This window comes from Eutrema salsugineum, unplaced genomic scaffold (genome assembly GCF_000478725.1).
Source record: "Eutrema salsugineum unplaced genomic scaffold, Eutsalg1_0 scaffold_2, whole genome shotgun sequence".
NCBI lineage: Eukaryota > Viridiplantae > Streptophyta > Magnoliopsida > Brassicales > Brassicaceae > Eutrema > Eutrema salsugineum.
This window is the reverse complement of record NW_006256829.1, coordinates 12,560,954-12,580,860: the sequence shown is the minus strand read 5'-3', so window position 1 is coordinate 12,580,860 and position 19,907 is coordinate 12,560,954. Positions and strand designations below refer to the sequence as shown.

At 34.5% G+C, this 19,907-nt stretch overlaps 3 protein-coding genes and 1 pseudogene across 5 annotated transcripts; 3 read left to right on the top strand and 1 right to left on the bottom strand.

The window, feature by feature from the left end:
- Nucleotides 1-191: 191 nt before the first annotated feature.
- LOC112086515 lies at nucleotides 192-1,181 on the bottom strand. The gene has a single exon (XM_024155474.1). It carries the CDS (start codon nucleotides 1,179-1,181, stop codon nucleotides 192-194), a length of 990 nt encoding a protein of 329 aa, XP_024011242.1.
- Nucleotides 1,182-5,268: 4,087 nt separating this feature from the next.
- On the top strand, nucleotides 5,269-10,566 carry LOC112086627 (annotated as a pseudogene).
- A 2,453-nt stretch (nucleotides 10,567-13,019) lies between these two features.
- LOC18016369 (cytokinin hydroxylase) lies at nucleotides 13,020-15,687 on the top strand. Its single transcript, XM_006401765.2, has 4 exons — nucleotides 13,020-13,360; nucleotides 13,576-13,805; nucleotides 14,083-14,688; nucleotides 15,181-15,687. The coding sequence occupies exons 1-4, from the start codon at nucleotides 13,057-13,059 to the stop codon at nucleotides 15,604-15,606; spliced, it is 1,566 nt and encodes a 521-aa protein (XP_006401828.1). The 5' UTR covers nucleotides 13,020-13,056; the 3' UTR covers nucleotides 15,607-15,687.
- Nucleotides 15,688-16,076: 389 nt separating this feature from the next.
- Nucleotides 16,077-19,873, top strand: LOC18016368 (myosin-11). 3 transcript variants are annotated; one of them, XM_006401764.2, is made up of 11 exons: nucleotides 16,077-16,410; nucleotides 16,515-16,598; nucleotides 16,691-16,807; nucleotides 17,065-17,366; nucleotides 17,463-17,551; nucleotides 17,645-17,748; nucleotides 17,841-17,931; nucleotides 18,026-18,101; nucleotides 18,190-18,304; nucleotides 18,404-18,935; nucleotides 19,242-19,873. In XM_006401764.2, the coding sequence occupies exons 1-11, from the start codon at nucleotides 16,167-16,169 to the stop codon at nucleotides 19,747-19,749; spliced, it is 2,262 nt and encodes a 753-aa protein (XP_006401827.1). In that variant the 5' UTR covers nucleotides 16,077-16,166; the 3' UTR covers nucleotides 19,750-19,873. The 3 variants fall into 3 exon arrangements, with proteins under 3 accessions (XP_006401827.1, XP_024011804.1, XP_024011803.1); XM_024156036.1 differs by having other exon boundaries at nucleotides 16,123-16,410; nucleotides 16,501-16,598; XM_024156035.1 differs by having other exon boundaries at nucleotides 16,124-16,410; nucleotides 16,501-16,598; nucleotides 16,719-16,807.
- The last annotated feature ends 34 nt before the right edge of the window (nucleotides 19,874-19,907 follow it).

Below are 19,907 nucleotides of genomic sequence, written 5' to 3'. Positions count from 1 at the left end.
ATCTCCATCCTGAATCTCAAATGATGACATAATCTGAATCAAAATATGCAAGAAAATGCATTAATAAATCAAAACATGATTTTAAAAGTTATTTATATTAAGAAAAACCTTGTCTTGTTAACAAAAACATATTACATTTTTATTTAAAATTACATTAGGGTTTTTCTTGTCTTCTTCGAGAAGACTTTACATTACATCGATCTTAATCGCTTTGTTTCCGTTGATTCTTCTGGATCAACTAGGAAATCAGCGATATCAAGATGAGTATAATCACTTATGCCATCAAAGGAAGTTCCAGCTTCATCAGAGATGAAATTGGTTTCAAAATTCTTTCCTTTATCCTTTTCTTTGGCATCTTGTGATGCTCGATACAGATCGGCTAAATGTCTTGGTGTACGACATGTTTTTGCCCAATGATTTTTCATGCCGCATCTGTAACAAGCAGTTTCCTTTTGCTTTCTTGCTTCCCGATCAACATCATTTTGTCTTCCTCGTCCATGACCTCGTCCGCGACCGGGGTAACGGTTTCGACCGCGCCCGCGTCCGCGTTCGGTTCTATTATTTGGACTGGATGACGCAACATTCACTTCTGGGAATGGCGATGATCCAGTTGGACGAGTTTGATAGTTTAACATCACGAGCTGATTATTTTGTTCAGCTACAAGGAGGACTTGCATCAACTCCGAATAAGTGGTGTAACCTTTTGCCCGGTATAGTTGTTGCAGGATTACATTTCCAGGATGAAATGTTTGGAGAGTTTTTTCGATCATGTCGAAATCACTTACCTCCTGTCCAGATAACATCATCCTGGAAGTAATTCCGAACATAGCGGAATTATATTCACCAACACTTTTGTAATCCTGAAACCGGAAGTTTAACCACTCATGTTTGACTTTTGGTAAGATCACATATTTCTGGTGATCAAATCTATCTTTAAGAGATTGCCAAAGATCTGCAGGATTTTTTTTCGTGATGTATTCTTCTTTTAAACTATTATCGATGTGGTGGAGCAAAAATATCATGGCTTTCGCCTTTTTCTCATCTGATGTCGTTTCCGACTTATCGATGGTATCGAGAACTCCATTTCCCCTTAGATGAATTTTTGCACCTACTGCCCATGACATATAATTTTTTCCAGACACATCAAGGGCAGGGATTTCGAGCTTTGCCAAATTCGACATTATAACTGTATATAATTTTATAAATTTAGCAAATGTTCAGTTTAGAAATTTGTTTTTCGAGAAAAACATGATAAAAAAATTAATTCTCACACATAATAAAAAAACATAAAATTTAAAATAATACAGGAGGCAGAGCCTTCCATATAATTTAAGGAGGCAAAGCCTACGATATTTTTTGAGGAGGCAGAGCCTACCATAATTTTTGAGGAGGCAGAGCCTACCATATAATTTTGAGGAGGCAGAGCCTTCTACTCCATAAACATAATATCAAGGAGGAGGTTTAACCTTCTACTCCATATATATGATCTGAGGAGACATAGTCTACCATATGATCATATGATCGTGAAGGCATAGCCTATCTCAACGATCGGTTCGGGAAAGGCAGAGCCTATCATCCCAAAAATAATACGTAAACTTAAAATAAACATAAATTTAAATCTTACCTCTTTAGGTATAAGAGCGGATCAAGAGACGCTCGTGCTGATAACGTGATAAAAACTTGAGCTTATATATTATATGATGAGATATATATTTTGTATATATATATATATATATATGTATTAAAGAAAGGAGGAGAGAATGAACAATCTCTTTTAATTATTGATTCCTTTTCACACACACGTTACTACAAGTGAGAGAGGGAGAGATCTATTTATACACTGCATTGAGTCGATAAAACTAGATCGGTAAAAGTATGGATAATTACAACATATTATAATAGCTATAAAGTTATGGTTTGGGAAAACTTTGGGAGCATATAATATAATTAAATCTGGCTAAAGATATTCTTTTGTTGTAGCTTATAGAGTTTGACTTGTATCAGGATTTGAAGAGAATTAAACAATCCGAAACCCTTAAACATTTGCAACAAATCATAAATTTGCAACTAATTCTTGGATTTTAATTGGTAACATATGAGATAGTAGAATTTCGTTTTTAGATGCGATTCTATAAATATTTTATCAATTAACAAAATTTTGCGGAATGAAAAATAAAATATAAAAATATAATTTAAGTTTTTGTTTAAAATGGTCATTAACCAGAAAATTTAATTTTAATTAAATTATTTCACAGCTTTATTATATTTTAACCATTCCGCTATTTCACAATATGAACAATCTGAGCCTTGATTTTCTAATAGAGAACATGTACCGAATTCAGAATGTATATAAGTGCCTTCCATAACATATAATCACACGAGATAAATAATTTTTCTGCGAACGCTCCGTCCTTGCTATATGGCAATACTGGAATTTGGGGATATATGTAACGCGTGAATCCGATATTCCAATGCAATTCCAAACTTTATCGTTTTGATTTTCTATGCGTTCTTTTTGCTTTCTTTGTTTTTTTTTTTCTGTTCTTTTTGTTTTGTTTGTGAGTTAATACATGTGTATGTGTTGTAGTAATCAGTGACCACATCTTATTTATATGCTACATACACCACATATATATATGGTTGGTTTCCTCTTTACGTACACTACATGGTTTTGACTTTTGAGATTTTCACGACTCCTTTAATACAATTTTCAAAGAATGAGTAAAGTGCTCCCCTACGGGTCAGGTGCTTCCACCGGTATACGTACATGATTAATTGATATTGAATTAATTAGATTGTATATTTTTGATGGGTTAGTAACTTTTTCATTTTCTATCATTATTTTACAGTATATAATCAAGGGTTAATACTTTTTGACCTAAAGGGTTTCAAGTGTAAAATTTAACGACCACACTGATGTATAATAATAAATATTTTTTTTACATATAGCTAAGATAACTATTAATTGTTTTTGACAAAAAAAAATGGATTTATATTTTATAGTTGAATGTTTACCCTATTTTAATTAGGATATGGTTTTTTAGCTTTTTCTGTCAACAGTCAACTAAGTCTAAAGTTTTATTTAACTTTTGTATGGTATAATAAAAATTACCTTTAAAAAGATTTAAATAGCATTCTCTATTTGTATATTCAGTATATCTATAGAAATTTCAACGGGGTGTGGTGATTCTATCATATTTTAAACCAAATGGTTTTTGTGATTACCATATAAGTATGAGAAACTGATATAAGTAATAAGTGTTATTCTTTGTTAAAGAAATTGATAGAAGTCTTCCAGAGTTAGGATTGTTAGAATTCTAATTGCGCACAATTATTTATCCAAAATGGCTCAATAAACTAGTACAGATTGCATTTGAGAATGATGTTTTAGAAAATGTCAAATATGATCATTGAGAGCAGGTTTTGTTTAAAGAAGTTTTTAAAATATGATAGTTGAATGTCAACTATTATAATTTAATTAACATCGACTTTTATATTAGTTTTTAGTTTTGGGGTAAAGGGATACTCTTGGACTTAATATTATGAGTAGCTAATTCGGATCAATCGACGCGGTTCTTAAATGAGGAAACAGTGAATGCATGGGGTGGACCCATAAACATAGACACGCCTCAAGAACACAAACAAACAACTACTTAAGGTTCCATTCACATGAGAGTTTGTGGTTGTATCTAAATACAACGACAATTTATGTCACATGATTGTCGCCGATTGGAATTGATCGCTAGTCCGTTAGTCTGAGAGTGCTCTAACTCCTGCGTATACAACGTTTAATCGTTACTTAAATACTTTATACATATTAGATCTTATTGTAAATTATATTGTATATATATATATATGATGAGATATGTTTTGTATATATTATATATATATGTATATAAATTATGATAGACGAGAGAGAAAGTGAGAGAGATAGATGAGAGTGTAGAGAAATGATTTTTGCTTCTTATTATCACTTCTTACTTTTTGCTTCTTATTATCACTCCAATTTATAAGGAAACTAAGTCGGCCATATTGAGGCGGTAAAAAACATAAAATATTTTGAAATGAATAATTATTATCTAACATTTCCTTTTAATTTTCCATCACTATAACATATTACGTAATCTTTTTTTGGAGATGATGAATAGATTACTCTTAATTTTTTACATCATTGGAATTCTAGTACTTTTTTAGATCCATTTGGGATTTTTCGAGATAAGATGTTCAATTTAGATACCTGCAAAAAAAATGAACATAATTTTTCTAAAATACATCATATCTTATGACTAAATTAAGGATCATTTTCTTGGAATCATCTATTGGTTAATCTTAACTAAAATTATTAAACCCTATGTAATGAATACTCATCCAGTAGAGTTTCCGAGAACATAATTATGATATCATTAACCTTTCAGGAAATTCTGTCAGACTTTATATTACTGTTTGGACTGCTGGTCTAAAAATTTTTCTTTCATATGAGCTTAACATAGACTTGATTGCCTCTTTCACTTTTTGGCAAATATTTTCACTTTCTACACGCATCCACAGAGGTAGATTTATGATCATCATTCATATCATATGATATCTTGTTTATACTATCGACAATTATTTTTATCTTTGGTTCCATACTATTTTGTAATAACATAGTTAATCGAGATCTCTTTATCATTATCAATGATATCATTCATGTACCTGATTTTATTACTAACCATATCAATGAGTCTGTTCAGGAGATTCATCCTCTTTTCAATATATATTTGCTCCTTTTCTTTTGAGAATTTTATATTTGGAACCAAAGTTGCCTATCATGTTTCTTACGTGTCATAGACTCTTTATTGATAAATCGTCCTTCAGGGACATATTCTTGGAGCATTTTGAGCTAGAATTCAGATTTTTTTTATTGTATGTCTAGCATTTACATATAAATTATATTTTGAACTTTAGGTTCAAAATCATTTATACGAGGATCCATAATTTCCAATGATAGTTCATTTTCAGAAATCTCATTCATTAGCTGTTCCATACCAAATCATGGAGATTAAATTTCACCATTTGTTGATTTTGCGATCTTATGGATCTACTTTATAAATCATCCAAAAAACTCATTCCAAGTGTGAACATAATCTTCTAGATGTTCGACTACTTTTGATATGAGATTCTTTGATTCTCCCCTCCGAGATGATTATACTTCAGGTTCATCCATCTCGGACTGAATCTCACTTTAGGACTAACAACATATCCCAATAACCCATTTTTAAGCCTTGTATTATGTATCAAATCTTTTTGTGAGAAACTTGTCCATTCTTCTTAAACCGATTTTCGGTTTTAGGACTATTATATAATTTGGAGGACTTTTAAAGAAAACAAACCACCATATCTAATGAATTTCTTCAACCAAAAATGGTGATTCATCTCTCATCATGGTCTATTTTTATTTTCATCAAGACATGCTATCTGTGAAAAACTTTGGGTTTTCCACATTAATTGTCAATACCATTATTATACTAAGATGACTTAAACTGGTTATGTTATATAATAATAAACTTTAGGTTTATCATCTTAAACAATTTTGCCATCTTTATGCACGTCTTCATCATGTGCTTTTAGAACATCTAGCTTTTCTGGAGCGTTATATTTATCGGAAACATTCTGCTCTTTTGGAGTTTTCCACTAGCTTTAAAATTTTCTCTTCAAGAGTGATTAATTCTTCAAGAACTTCTAGCTCTTTCGGAGTTCTAGAGCTTCTAGCTCTTCCAGAGATTTTAACTCTTCAGAAGTTTTTAGTTTTCCAGAGCTTCTAGCTCTTTCGGAAGTTCTAACTTTTAAGATATGCATGTTTCACTGTCTTTAATCATATTAATAAAATAAATTAAATAGTTAAACATAAATAAATAACAGAATATAAAACAGTTAGTATATATGTTAGTCATCTTCTGGACAAAAGTTATTAAGTAGTTCTTCAAGAATATTTACATGTATATCTTCTGGATATATTTTGTTATATAGTTCTTCTAGAAATTTTTATAATTATCTTCGGGACATTTTTTTTCTCTTAAGTATGTCTTCTGAACATTTTTTCATTTAGTTAATTTAGGAACTTTTCTTAAATGTCTTCTAGACATTTTTTACAAACGGCTTTTCTGGAACCTATAATAAATGTCTTCGGAATATTTATTATATAGAGGTAATGACCTGAGGAGACAACTACCATATGATCATAAATCAACTATATATTTTATCTGAGGAGACATAGTCTACCATAATAATCGGTTCGAAAAAAACAACGCCTATCATCCCGACCATGATGTATAAGCGTAAACGGATATAATATAAATTAAATCTCATCTTTTCGGTATAAGAACAGATCTCATCTTTTCGATATTAGATAAGATCGCAAGACGATCGTGCAGATAATGTATTATAAATTACATTGTATATATATATGAGATATGTTTTGTATATATTATATATATATATATATATTATGATAGACGAGAGAGAGAAAGTAGGAGAGATAGATGAGAGTGGAGAGAAATGATTTTTGCTTCTTATTATCACTTTTTACTTTTACAAGAGATCACCACTATTCATAGGGAAACTAAGTCAGCCATATCGAGTCGGTAAGAAACATAAAATATTCTCAAATAGATAATTATTATCTAACAGATCTATAGTTTAACATTGAGAGATCTCATCTAGTATATATATATAATCAAATAATAATGCAATAATAAATAATATTAATTAATATTTATTTATCACAACAAACATGATTATATATTGGAGTCGCTATAAGAAAAAAAAATAATGAATTCTAACGAATATTGCCATCAAATTATAGGAAATCAAATTTTTTTCTACTATTTTTTTAAGAAAAAATTCGTTAATTATCGCTAAATGATTTAATCTTTTAGGCACAACGGTACCTCAACCCATAAAGAAAACTCTGAGACTGCATGATGTTTTAGATGGAGTCGGCTAAGCAGTAAACTATAGATGTAGGCACGATTCTCGATAGATATCCTGGTTCACATGGCATGAACCAATTGGTCATTTCATGGCAATTAACATCACATTTCATGTGTCAAAAATCAAATGTTCCTCTAGTACTCTACGAGTAGTGCGACCGTAGGCCACTAAAATCTAGTCCCCATATGCTGATCAAATAGTTTTTTTTATTAATATTCATTTAGTGCTTTTAGAGTGAGAAGAATGACCACCAAAAACATCAGGACCCTCCACCTTTCGGAGATATACGATCCCACACACAATTTTGCATATGTGAGAGATTCTTTTTTATAAAATGTGATACTATTTACTAAAAAACTAGAACGATTTATTTACAGTTTGCTTGACAAAGACAAAACTTATTAAAAAAAAAGAATAAAAATACCTAAAAATAACAAGTGAAAGAATTTGATCCATACTATAGGATAAACTACTCATAAGTGAACCATTGCGATATCAATTTCTTGAACGCTTCCCTTTGGATTCTAGTGAGGATGCTGTCACAAATGCTTTGATATATCTGCTTGAAGACAATTAAGTGGCAAGTATAACACTTTCCAAAAGTGGAAGATCACATTCTGGATTGCAAGTCATTTAAGAGTGGGGCTTATCAGACCAGCAGAAGAGGAGATCCACTCTATCATATCAGACCAGTTCACAAAAGTCAGGAGCAAACGTCTAAGGCAAGTGAGAACTAGTTTTCAATCGAGGGAGCTATACTCATAGAGTCATAGTGTAATGTTCGAACCCTTGAGTTTAAGATTTATAAAAGCTTCTTTTTTTATCGCTTTAGAAAACTAACTCAAAAACTAAAATTCTCAAACTCATAAGTTATATCACAACTTGGTATCTCCTTATATATAGGTTGTAGATAACTCCTAAACCTAAAGGAATTACAAATTAGAATATTTCCTATTTTATTCTCTCTTATCCTAATCATAACTCAACTTGGATTAAGTTACTTGCACTTCAAATTATCTTCAAGCTTACTCCAACATTCTTCTCTTTAAGCTTGAAATCTTCTTTGGACACATCTTTAACTCCAATGAGCTCTCTTATGTCTTTGAACCTGACCCTTCCAAGTGCTTTAGTCAGAATATCAGCCTTGTGCTCTATTCCTGGAACATGTTCTACATTCACTTAATCATTTTTGACGCACTCCTTTACAAAGTGATATCTTCAGTGTATATGTTTGCTTCGACCATGAAACACCAGATTTTTGGTGAGTGCGATTGCATATTTGTTGTCAATTCGGACTGTTACCTTCTCACAAGGTGTCCCTGCAACTTCACTTAAGAGTTCCTGAAACCAACTTGCATGTTTTGCAGCTTATGTTCCAGCCAAAAATTCGGCTTCACACGAAGATAGAGCAACAATTTCTTGTTTCTGAAAACACCATGTAATTAGACAAGCGTTAAGATAAAAGATGTGGCCTATAGTACTTTTGCCATCATTTATATCCACATTGCGGCTACTGTCGCAATAGCCCACAAGTCCAACTTATGTTGCCTTCACACGTTTGAATGTAAGTCCATAGTTAAGAGTTCCTCGCAAATATCTCAAAACCTGCTTCAAAGCTGCTCCATGTGATTCTTTTGGTTCCTGCATATACCGACTCAGAACACCAATTCAATAAGAAATATCTGGCCTTTTGTGAAGCAAGTATCGAAAGCATCCAATGTTCCTTCTATACACCTTTTCATCGATAGTCCTCTCATATGTTGCTTCATACAGTTTCAAACCTGAATCCATTGGAGTGTGAACTGTATTGCACTCTGCCATTCCTGTTTCTGCCAAGATTTTAATCGCATATCTCTCCTGTTTCAATGTGCTACCTCCTTTATGCTGTAGAACTTCGATGCCAAGGTAGTATGTTAACTTTCCTAAGTCGCTCATCTCAAAATTCTTTGACATACCCTTTTTGAACTCCATGATCAAACTTAGACTTGACCCTGTGACCACAGATCAACCACATATACAGAAACCAAGAGCAAGTGCTCCTCTTCTTGTTTTCGATACAAGGAAGGTTCCTTGGTGCATCTGGTGAACTTTAATTCTCGCAGAATCTGGTTCAGCCTATCATTCCAAGCTCTTGGTTCTTGCCTGAGTCCATAAAGGGCTTTGTGCAGTTTATACACTTTCTTTTCAAATCCTTCGATCACAAATCCTTCAAGCTGAGCAACATAAACTTCCTCTTTCAGTTCACCATGTAAAAACTGCATCAAGGTGATGCACTTCCCATCCATTTGAGGCTACTAAAACAATAATGAATCTGATTGTATTAATGCGAGCTACAGGGGCGAATATCTCATCGAAATCTATGTTATGCCTTTGTACATACCCTTTGGCTACGAGCCTAGTTTTGTATTTGTGTTATGCTGCCGTCGAAGTGGCGTTTAATCTTAAAGACCCACTTTAAGCCGATAGCTTTTGTTCCTAAAGTGAGATTGACGAGACTCTAGGTTTTATTCTTGGTGATCGATGCCATCTCTTCCTTGCAAGCATCTCTCCACACCTTTAGTTCATTTGCCTCATCAAAATCCCATGGTTCCTCATTTATTGCAAGCAAGAGTCTTTCTCCTTCTATCTCAGCTAAACAAACAAAATCCTCCAAGTAGCCTGGCTTTCTCCTTGGTCTCGTTGACCTTCTTAATGTAGGCTGGTCTTGTACTTGTTCCTTGATGGTCTCAGTTTTGATTGTATCCTCCTCTGCAGTACCTTCATTGTCTGTATCATCGTTATTGTTTTCCTCTTCCTTTTCGGAGGTTTCATCTTCTCCTTTGCTGTTGCTTTCAAATCCCTCAAAATTAAGTGTGAACGTTCCAGGTTCATTGGTATTACTCCTTCATTGTTTGTTCCACTTCCACCTTCTTTTCTCGTCAAAAAGTACATCCCTGCTAACTACAACCTTTCTTATTTTAGGATCCATTAGTCGATAGGCTTTTGACCCTGGTTTTGTTCCTAGATGCATGAGTACCCTTGATCTATCATCCAGCTTCTTCAGGTGTGGAGCATCGACTTTTGCATAATTAATGCACCCGAATACACACAGATTTTCGATGTTTGGCTGTTTCTTCTTAAACGCTTCTTATGGTGTTTTGTGCAGCTAAGGATCTAGAATTGACTATTTCATCCAAATTATGGATCAAGCACTTTACTCTCTTCAGATGAGATTTGAAAATTTTCAGAGGTATGAAGAAATATTTGGCTTTTTGTTTGATGTTACGAAATTGCGGTCATCGAGTGAAGATACTTTGATGGCTTCTTGTACCAAACTTGAAGATTATCTAACACATGGGAAACATTTAGATGTTGTTGGTAATAATCTATTTTCTGAATTAAAAATGTTAAAAGAAGTTATACCAAGTTTTACTAAGAGCCCATTGAAATCTTAGACTTTCTGAAGAACGTTGATCATATGTATCCAAACTCATGGATCATTCATCGAATATTATTGACGATTCCAGTTTCAGTTGCATCTGCTGAAAGAAGTATTTAAAAGTTGAAGTTGATAAAGTCGTATCTTCGTTCGAGTATGTCGCAGGAGAAATTGAGTGACTTGACTATCTTGTCTATTGAAAGGGAGTTGGTTAAAAGTGTTGACTTTGAGAACTTAATTAATGAGTTTGTTGCAAAGAAGGGAAAAAAATTATGTTTTAAGTTTTGGTATCCTTATTTTTTTGTTGGATTATATTTTTTATTATTGGTTTTATACGAATTGAAACTATTATTTATTCAATACAATTTGGATTGATTTTAATATTTTATATGAATTTAATACAATAAGAGTCTTTTTTATAAGTTCGCTTACTGACTTCGTATCTTTGGAAATTGTTCTGTGTAAACGCATATATTATGTTCAGAACTAACAAATTTTCCAAATGCCTGATGATGTTACTAGCTTTTCGCCACTTCTTGTGCTATTGGTGTGACATGGTATTGGCACGTATATGTTTGAAGATCGTACGTACACGTACACGAATAAATGGAATTTGTGATACATACAAAACAAAAAGGATAATATTGTTTGTTGGAAAAACAAAAAAACAAGGCTGTTTAAAGAGGACCTTATGTTTATTTCGTTATTTGTCAGATCTTGTGTTCTTGGCACAAGTCGTTACAGCTTTACGCGTGTGATTAAAAAAATGGTTCGTACTTCGTATAGTTCATACGCGAAACGTTTGACTATTGCTCTCTATACTCTCTTTATATTGAACTTAGTTATAATTATATCATCTAAAAAAATTTATATTAGTTAAGTTTTTATATATTTATTGCTACTATATAAGGTTAATAACGCACGCGTGCTTTAAAAAAAATGAAACTCCAAGAAACACAAAAAGACAAAAGACGAAGCTGTGTACTGCTGATAAAGAGACCCCACCGATCCAAACCAGATATGTCAATGTTATGTGGTTATAACTTATAAATATAAGAATGAAACTAATATCGTCTGAAATATTTTGGGCTAACCGATTGAAGCCTAAGGGTTTCACATTAAACTGTTAGATCATTTTAAGACTTTTTGTCACTGTAGGTAGTGAATGTGATCGATTTCACATGTGCTGGGTCCTAAAATAGTGGATTTCACATGTTCAATCTCACTTGATTGTGATTCAATCTCACTTGATTGTGATTGAACGCGTGAATATTTTATACTGCGCTTGGAATTCGATTGGAACTAGAAACCAAGTGATATTATTTTTCATGAACTGACGTTTTAAATCTTAACGCAAGATTTTAATATTGTTTATTTTTTGGTTACCTTAAAACATCTTTATAATTTTCTAATTTAATATAAATAAATCGATGTTGTGTGATAATTACTTCTTTACTTCGTCAACAATGTTAAAATTAAAGATAATTATCATAAATTTCGTTTATCTATAAACGTGATGTTTTTTTTCATCCAGCTAGTTTAATGAATAGTTTAATAGGCTATTGATATTTGTTTTATTTTGAGGATAATTGTAACTTATATTATGAATAGTGGTTAACTAAGTCAAAGGGAAATGAAATAAGGGAAACTCTATAAAAATTGGAAAAGCAAAGAATGAGAACTAACATTTGCTGGAAAAGTTAAAAAAAAACATACAAAATAAAAAAATCTAAGAAAAAAGTAAAAACAAAGAGTTTGAATTTTAAGCCATATTTCACTTAATGTTAATAGATGTTAGTTTACTAATTCATTTATTAAGCAAAGATGTTATGGTCCTAACAAATATTAACTTTATAGAAGTTAAGTTGTAGTTGTCTTTTCTATTTATGTGTTATAAAGACAAATCAAAACATAAATCATAAAAATTAGAACACTAAAATGACAAAACGTGTGATTAAATGAAACAAATTGACATTTTTCTTAAGAATTTAGCTAGTTCGTGTTTTATTTTAGAACGTGTTACCACTAATATATATAACGTAGGGATCTATAACCTAAGTAATTTATCCATTTTTTTTTCTTTTTTGGTCAACGAAGTAATATATTTAGTTAAAAAGAAAAATCAAATTTCAGTTGACAAAATAAAAGGTAAGTTCTGATTAACCTATTGTCTTTATGGATTTAAATACAACATCCTTACATTCACATCACTTTCAATTAATTCAAAAAAGCAGCCGGAGAAACTAGACAAGAACAAAAAAAAACTCTACAAAACACTATAGAAAGAAAAAAGACAAGGAGGCTAAATGCCGATAATGTTTGACCAGAAAGTGGTAAAGAAGCGTTTATGTGACAATATACAATAAAATAAAATCCCAATTATATAGTTTTATTTTGTTCAACCAAACTCCCAAGTCCCAACAATATAATAAATTAAAAGAGCGAAGAGACTCTCGTTGGTCCAAGTCTGACATTATTCTACACCCGAACCTAAAAAACATCTATAAATACCTCATTTGGTTTATGCCCATGTTTCATCTGCAAATATTCTGAATACAACACCCCATATTGCACCAAAAATCACTTACCGCATATACAAAATCTTCACAACAATACACACACACATATCGATATATATCTATTTTTACACATTTGGAGAGATATTCAAGATGGATCAGTTTCTTGACGTGTCTCGGTTTTGCTACATGTTCTTCAATATTTTCGTCGTAGTTCTTAGCCTTATGTTCTTGAAGCTCTTTCTACGTTGCTGCATATTGCCAGTTCGAGCTCAAAAGAAGCTTAGAGAAAACGGATTCGTTGGTCCACCTCCTAGTTTTCCTTTAGGAAACCTTAATGACATGAAGAAGCTAAAGACGGCCTTGGTAGCGGAGAAGAGCAAATCTTCCATCATAATCAACCATGACATACATTCAATCGCACTTCCACATTTCGCTCTTTGGCAACAACAATACGGTAAATAATATCTCTCAATACCATAATTTTCTAGATCTAGTATCAATCCTTGATAATTTTTGTGATGGTTTTTAATCGTATAGAAGGATCATTTTCTTCTTAAGTGTGTAATTAAAACAACATTTCTATAATCGATTTAGCTAGCTACCAACATTTTTGGACTACTACTAAATGTGAATATTAACATAGAGAAATGGTTGTGTTATGTAATGCAGGGAAAGTGTTTGTGTACTGGCTAGGCATAGAGCCGTTTGTGTACGTGGCGGATCCTGAATTCTTGAGTGTTATGTCGAAAGGAGTATTGGGGAAGAGTTGGGGAAAACCAAATGTTTTCAAGAAAGATAGAGAGCCAATGTTTGGTACCGGTTTGGTTATGGTTGAAGGCGATGATTGGACACGTCATCGCCATATCATCACTCCTGCATTTTCCCCTCTTAATCTTAAGGTATATATGAGTAGATTTTTTTTAAAAAAAAAATATCAGGTCGTTTACATTGGTAAGAGTCCAAAAGAAAGAAAATTAATAAGATGACTAATCTAGTTCAACAATTTAGACTTTATTATATGTAGTCCTTTCCTAAAAGCACGAGCCTCCATTTTCCATGACATAGAAATTTCAAGGTCTTATGATGTTGAAAAGACTAGAATATAAGACTCATTCAAATCAAAATTTCTCTTTTTCTCATTACTTTTTTTTTTGAATTAATTTTCTTTAAACATAGACTATGACAAACATGATGGTGGAATCAACTTCAAACATGTTGGACCGATGGTGCATACAAATAAACTCTGGCAATCTCGAATTCGACATGGAGAACGAGATCATAGGAACAGCTGGTGAGATAATCGCCAAGACAAGTTTCGGAGTTCGAGGAGAAAACGGAACTCAAGTCCTCAAAAACCTAAGAGCCATGCAATTCGCTCTCTTCAACTCGAACCGCTACGTAGGCGTACCGTTTAGCAACGTTTTGGCTTTCAAGCAAACACTTAAAGCCAAGGAGCTAGGTAAAGAGATCGACGGTCTTCTTTTGTCCATCATAAACGAACGGAAGAGATCTCTGGTTGTCGAAGGAGATCAAGACCATCATCATCACGATCTTCTAGGAATGTTGCTAAAGGCCGATAAGTGGAAGTTTACGGCGACGGAGCTTGTGGACGAATGCAAAACGTTCTTCTTCGCTGGCCACGAGACAACGGCTTTAGCGCTTACGTGGACGTTCATGCTTCTTGCGATCCATCCCGAGTGGCAAGACACGCTCAGAGACGAGATCAGACAAGTCATCGGAGATTCCGAGATCGAGTATAACAAACTTGCCGGACTAAAAAAGGTACGTTACCAAACAATCCACGTGGTTTAATTAAAATTATATGCATGCATACACTATATCATAACTTTAGTCGACCGCGTTCACAAAATAAAGAAAAGAAAAATGTCTACCTAGGCATGTTCACACTATTTAATGCATATATGTAGACTGATAAGTACATAAATTAATGTTTAATGTTTCTGAAGAAAATAATTAAGTAAGAGATTAGAATTTTAATTGATACACATCTGATCAATGTGGTCAAAGTCAAGGGTCACATAGAAGTCCATAGAGCGCGTAGCCTATAACTAGTCAACGACTGCGCTGACCAATCATAGACCTGCCACCTCATCTCCACGTGGAAAATCCATTTCATAATGGAAATTCTGTTTGTATTTTTTATCCACAACTAAAACGTGTGTCATTAGTGATTAGTGAATAGCGATACACTTAATTAAATCTCTATTAACGAATACTGTAATTAATAAAATTTTGGAATAATGTTTTGGACAGATGAGCTGGGTGATGAACGAGGTTCTCCGGCTATATCCGCCGGCGCCGAACGCACAAAGACAAGCTCGGAGAGACATTGAAGTGAACGGTCGGGTGATTCCGAACGGGACAAACATTTGGATCGATGTGGTGGCGATGCACCACGACGCCGAGTTATGGGGAGACGACGTCAACGAGTTTAAGCCGGAGAGGTTCGACGGTAATTTGCACGGTGGTTGTAAGAACAAGATGGGTTTTATGCCGTTTGGTTTCGGAGGGAGGATGTGTATTGGTCGGAACTTGACCACCATGGAGTACAAGATTGTCTTGTCGTTGGTTTTGTCTCGGTTCGAGATTTCGGTTTCTCCCGGTTATCGTCATTCTCCGAAGTATATGCTCTCTCTTAGACCCGGTTTCGGTTTGCCTCTAATTGTACGACCACTTTAGATTACTACATTAACGCACAAATTTTAAGAAGAATTTTCAAAATAAAAATTTTAGATCAGAAATTAAGTTCTATACTTTTAACATGTGAATTTCCATGTAATTTCAATACCTTTTTTTTTAGTTCCTAGGAATGTAATTTCCTTTTTTTGGGTTCAAATGTAATTTTGCTACTTATTGCAATTAGTTATTTTGATGAGAATTTTTGTGTTATGGAAAAATCTATTATTTGCTTTTTATTGTGTATTTTGGCAACCTAAAATATGTGTTGAAGAACCCCTAGTTCGATTTTCACTTGGGATGGGGATGTTTTGTTAATTGTTCCGGCCAGAAATCTCTCATCTAAGAAATAATGGGTGGCTAAACTAATACAAAATTATGGTTTATGAAATTTAAAAATATTAGATAATAAAAGGACCGTTTTCGTAATTATACGAAAGCTTCGTATCAATATTCTTGTCTCGTCTATGAAGCAACGGGAGCAAAGAAAAGCGTAAAATGTAATCGCCTGGGAAAAATCAGTGATCAGGTCATGCGATTTTTGTTCGAATCGTAGGTGAGATATGTCGTCTACGATGGCTACATGGACGCCAAGCTCTCTCCAGCTCAGGATTGCCCTTAATCATGGTAGATTCAGAGCTGCTCCGGCGAGACCGAAGATGACGAAGCTCAGTCGCCGTCTTCGGATGTTATGCGTTGCGCAGAACACAGAATCGGGTCGCGATTTGGATGGGAGAAACGGGTCGGATCGTTTTCGTGGGTGGTCTGATTCGGGAGACGATGAGAAGACTGGCGATTGGTTTAAAGGTACGAAATTTTGCTTTCTTTTACGGATTTTTGCTTTCCACTCTCCAAGCAGCTGATTTTTTGGTTTGGGTTGATGAATTTTTCTTCAAGGAATTTGATTTCAGGAACCTTGTTATCTGGAGTAGCCGGAATGGTTCTTTTCGCTGGGCTAACTTTCGCAGCTCTATCATACAAACGAAACGTTTCAAGTATGCTCCTTAACCTTCTTCATTCACTATGATTAGCCATGAAAATTGATAGATCCCAAAAAATAAAGTATCGAATTTTGGTGAATGTTAAGGACCAAAAGTAGAAATGATGATGACCAGGGTTACTGAAAGTTCAAGTGATCATATTAGCACACCTGAGCATGAGGAAAATCATGCGACAGATCAAGATAACCAAGAAAGCTATAGAGGTATGGTCACTGACTTTATAACTTCTTTTCATCTTCAGACATTCGTCAATGATACCAAGTTTGATAGATTGTAGGACGATATGAACCTAGGTTATTGTGTTTCCATCTATCGAGTTCTTGGTTAAGCTCTTTGGTGCGAGATTTATAGAGCAATTTGGTCCTATACGTCATCTGTGTTCTCTCATTTTCTTCTTTGACTTACCTGTCAATGTGCTTGCATGGTTAACAAGCGTTCCCTTTTCTGGATGTTAGTTTAGATTTTCCAGTTTTGTCTCGGGATGACATAGATGTGGCGTCCGATGCCGCGGCTACAAGCAAAGGGAATCACGAGGTGGACAAAGCATCAGAAAGCCCAGCTGAGAGATACACATCATCGACAGAGTTGGATGGAGTATCTACACATGCCTCTCCAACCTCAGACGAGAAGCAGAAACTTCGCTCTTATACAGGAATACCTGCTCCTTCCACAGTTCCACAAGCAAACCCCTTAAAACCTATCTTTCCAACGGTTGTGGACCCAGTTCAAAGTCAAATTTTTGCAGCTTTACAAGCGCTAAAGGTATTGCTTTGGCTTTGAGATTATTTTGAACTACTCTAGCAATGCAACGATGTTTTGATGTGTTAAGAACTGATTGCATACCTGCTTAATTTTCAGGTTATTGAATCTGATGCCCTGCCTTATGATTTATGTACACGTCGTGAATTCGCTCGTTGGGTGGTTTCCGCAAGCAATGTTCTATCGAGGTAACCATCAAAAAATAAAATTTTCTCCTACTCGTGAAATATTATGAAATATTTCATTGCCTCACATCGTGAAAATATCATCATCGGTTACAGGAACTCAGCATCAAAAGTTTATCCTGCCATGTACATAGAGAATGTTACTGAACTTGCATTTGATGATATTACACCTGAAGATCCTGATTTTCCATTCATTCAAGGTGATTATTGGTTTTTTTCCTCTTAACATTGATGCTGAATCAGTGAAGGTTATGTTCAATTTGTTTTCTTCATTTTTCACTGGATAGTATAGGTTTGGCAGAGGCAGGACTTATCTCAAGCAAACTCTCTAACCACAACATGCCTTCTGCTGAGAGCAGTCAGTTTACGTTCTCACCAGAAAGGTAGATATGTTCTTGATTTTCATTCAAGCTTATAAGCTATAAAGAAAAGTGTAGCTTTAGCTATGTAATATCCACTCTTCGTATATCTCTGCAGCCCTCTTGCACGTCAGGATCTTTTGAGCTGGAAGATGGCTTTGGAATTCCGACAGCTCCCAGAAGCTGATAGCAAGGTTCTCTGACTATTCCTTCCCTTTGGCTTTGCCAAATTTAGTCATTAGAGCATCGTAAACCTTATACAACTCACGTTTCATTTTTCAGAAGTTGTACCAGCTTTCTGGTTTTCTTGACATTGATAAAATCGACCCAGAAGCATGGCCTGCCCTGATAGCTGACTTATCTGCTGGAGAAGACGGAATAACAGCACTTGCTTTTGGTGAGTGAGGTTCTCGCTTCTTAAGTAATAATATCTTTAAACTTTCACATCTAGGGCGTACCAGTAATAATATTTTTTGACATCCCCGTCTCCGTCTAGGGCGTACCAGATTGTTTCAACCGTCTAAAGCAGTTACAAAAGCACAAACAGCTTTGTCTCTTGCAATTGGCGAAGCTTTTGAAGTAGTCAGCGAGGAGCTAGCTCGTATCGAAGCAGAGGCTATGGCTGAAAACGTGGTTTCTGCACATACAGCGCTGGTGGCTCAGGTCGAGAAAGATATTAATACTAGCTTCGAGAAAGAGCTTTTAATAGAGAAAGAAATAGTTGATGCAGTGGAGAAATTGGCTGAAGAAGCCAAGTCGGAGCTGGCAAGACTTAAAGTCGAGAAAGAAGAGGAGACTCTTGCATTGGAGAAAGAACGCACGTCTATTGAAACAGAGATGGAGGCTCTTGCAAGATTACGAAATGAGCTTGAGGAACAACTTCAAAGCCTTGTGAGTAACAAGACAGAGATGTCGTACGAGAAGGAAAGGTTTGATAGACTTGAAAAGCAAGTGGAGGATGAGAATCAAGAGATACTCCGGTTGCAAAATGAGCTTGAAGTCGAAAGGAAAGCTTTATCCATAGCCAGGTATAGAAAATATCATCTTAAAATTTCTTCATTTCTTTGCCAAACAAAATAAAAAATGATCACGAACAGGGCTTAACTCAAGAAATGAATGAAATTTACATAGTGAGATAGAAGCAAAAGAGGATTAGACTGTAGTTTTCACTCTAGATAGAGACAATAGAATTTTCCTAATAGTTTGATAACATAGCCTCTTTACATTGATTAGTGAAAGTGTGAAACTCAAAAATCTTCATTTGGAGAATGTCAAAATCAAAATTAGAGAGGTCTGCTCTCCAGGTCATTTACGGGTTTGAGTTTGTTTTGCAGGAATTGGGCTGCGGATGAAGCGAGAAGAGCAAGAGAACAAGCAAAAGTACTAGAAGAAGCTAGAGGACGTTGGGAAAAGTATGGCTTAAAAGTAGTTGTTGACAGTGACCTCCATGAACAGACAACAACCGAGTCTACCTGGTTGAACGCGGGAAAGCAATATACCGTCGAAGGAACCATGAAAAGAGCTGAAAACCTGGTTGCTCAGCTCAAGAAGATGGCGAAAGAGGTAGGAGAAAAATGCAGAGAAGTAATCTACTTGATCATAGAAAAGATAGGTCTTTTGATCTCAGCCTTGAAAGAACAAGTTTATGGAATAGAGAACAAAGCCAGAGACTTCAAAATGAAAACCAAGTCAAAAGCTGAAGAAATGGGGAAACAAACGAGCTTGAAGATTGATGAGATCAGAAATATCTCTACGATGAAGGTTAAAGGGACTGTGGAAGAAGCTCGGCGAGTGGCTGAAGAGATTAGGGACAGACTTAGCCAGAAATTCAGATCCAAGTAGGTTTTGAGCTTAAGTTTATTTTCCGACAAAGAAGCACAAAAATGTGTCTTTTGTTCTTGATCCATCTTTTCCTTTGATTTTGATATTTCCAACACTTTAAATTATTTTGGCCTCTTTACAAAAACTGGTTTACTAGCTTTAGATTTGTCCTCAAATAG

What these genes read in the sequence shown, in the direction of transcription:
- LOC112086515 (XM_024155474.1), bottom strand. Translation starts at nt 1,181, where the DNA reads ATGTCGAATTTGGCAAAGCTCGAAATCCCTGCCCTTGATGTGTCTGGA.
- LOC18016369 (XM_006401765.2), top strand. Translation starts at nt 13,057, where the DNA reads ATGGATCAGTTTCTTGACGTGTCTCGGTTTTGCTACATGTTCTTCAAT. An exon ending in TTTCCCCTCTTAATCTTAAG is followed by an intron (nt 13,806 to 14,082) that starts GTATATATGAGT and finishes CTTTAAACATAG; the next exon opens with ACTATGACAAACATGATGGT. An exon ending in AACTTGCCGGACTAAAAAAG is followed by an intron (nt 14,689 to 15,180) that starts GTACGTTACCAA and finishes TGTTTTGGACAG; the next exon opens with ATGAGCTGGGTGATGAACGA.
- LOC18016368 (XM_006401764.2), top strand. Translation starts at nt 16,167, where the DNA reads ATGTCGTCTACGATGGCTACATGGACGCCAAGCTCTCTCCAGCTCAGG. An exon ending in CAGCTTTACAAGCGCTAAAG is followed by an intron (nt 17,367 to 17,462) that starts GTATTGCTTTGG and finishes CTTAATTTTCAG; the next exon opens with GTTATTGAATCTGATGCCCT. An exon ending in TCCCAGAAGCTGATAGCAAG is followed by an intron (nt 18,102 to 18,189) that starts GTTCTCTGACTA and finishes TTCATTTTTCAG; the next exon opens with AAGTTGTACCAGCTTTCTGG.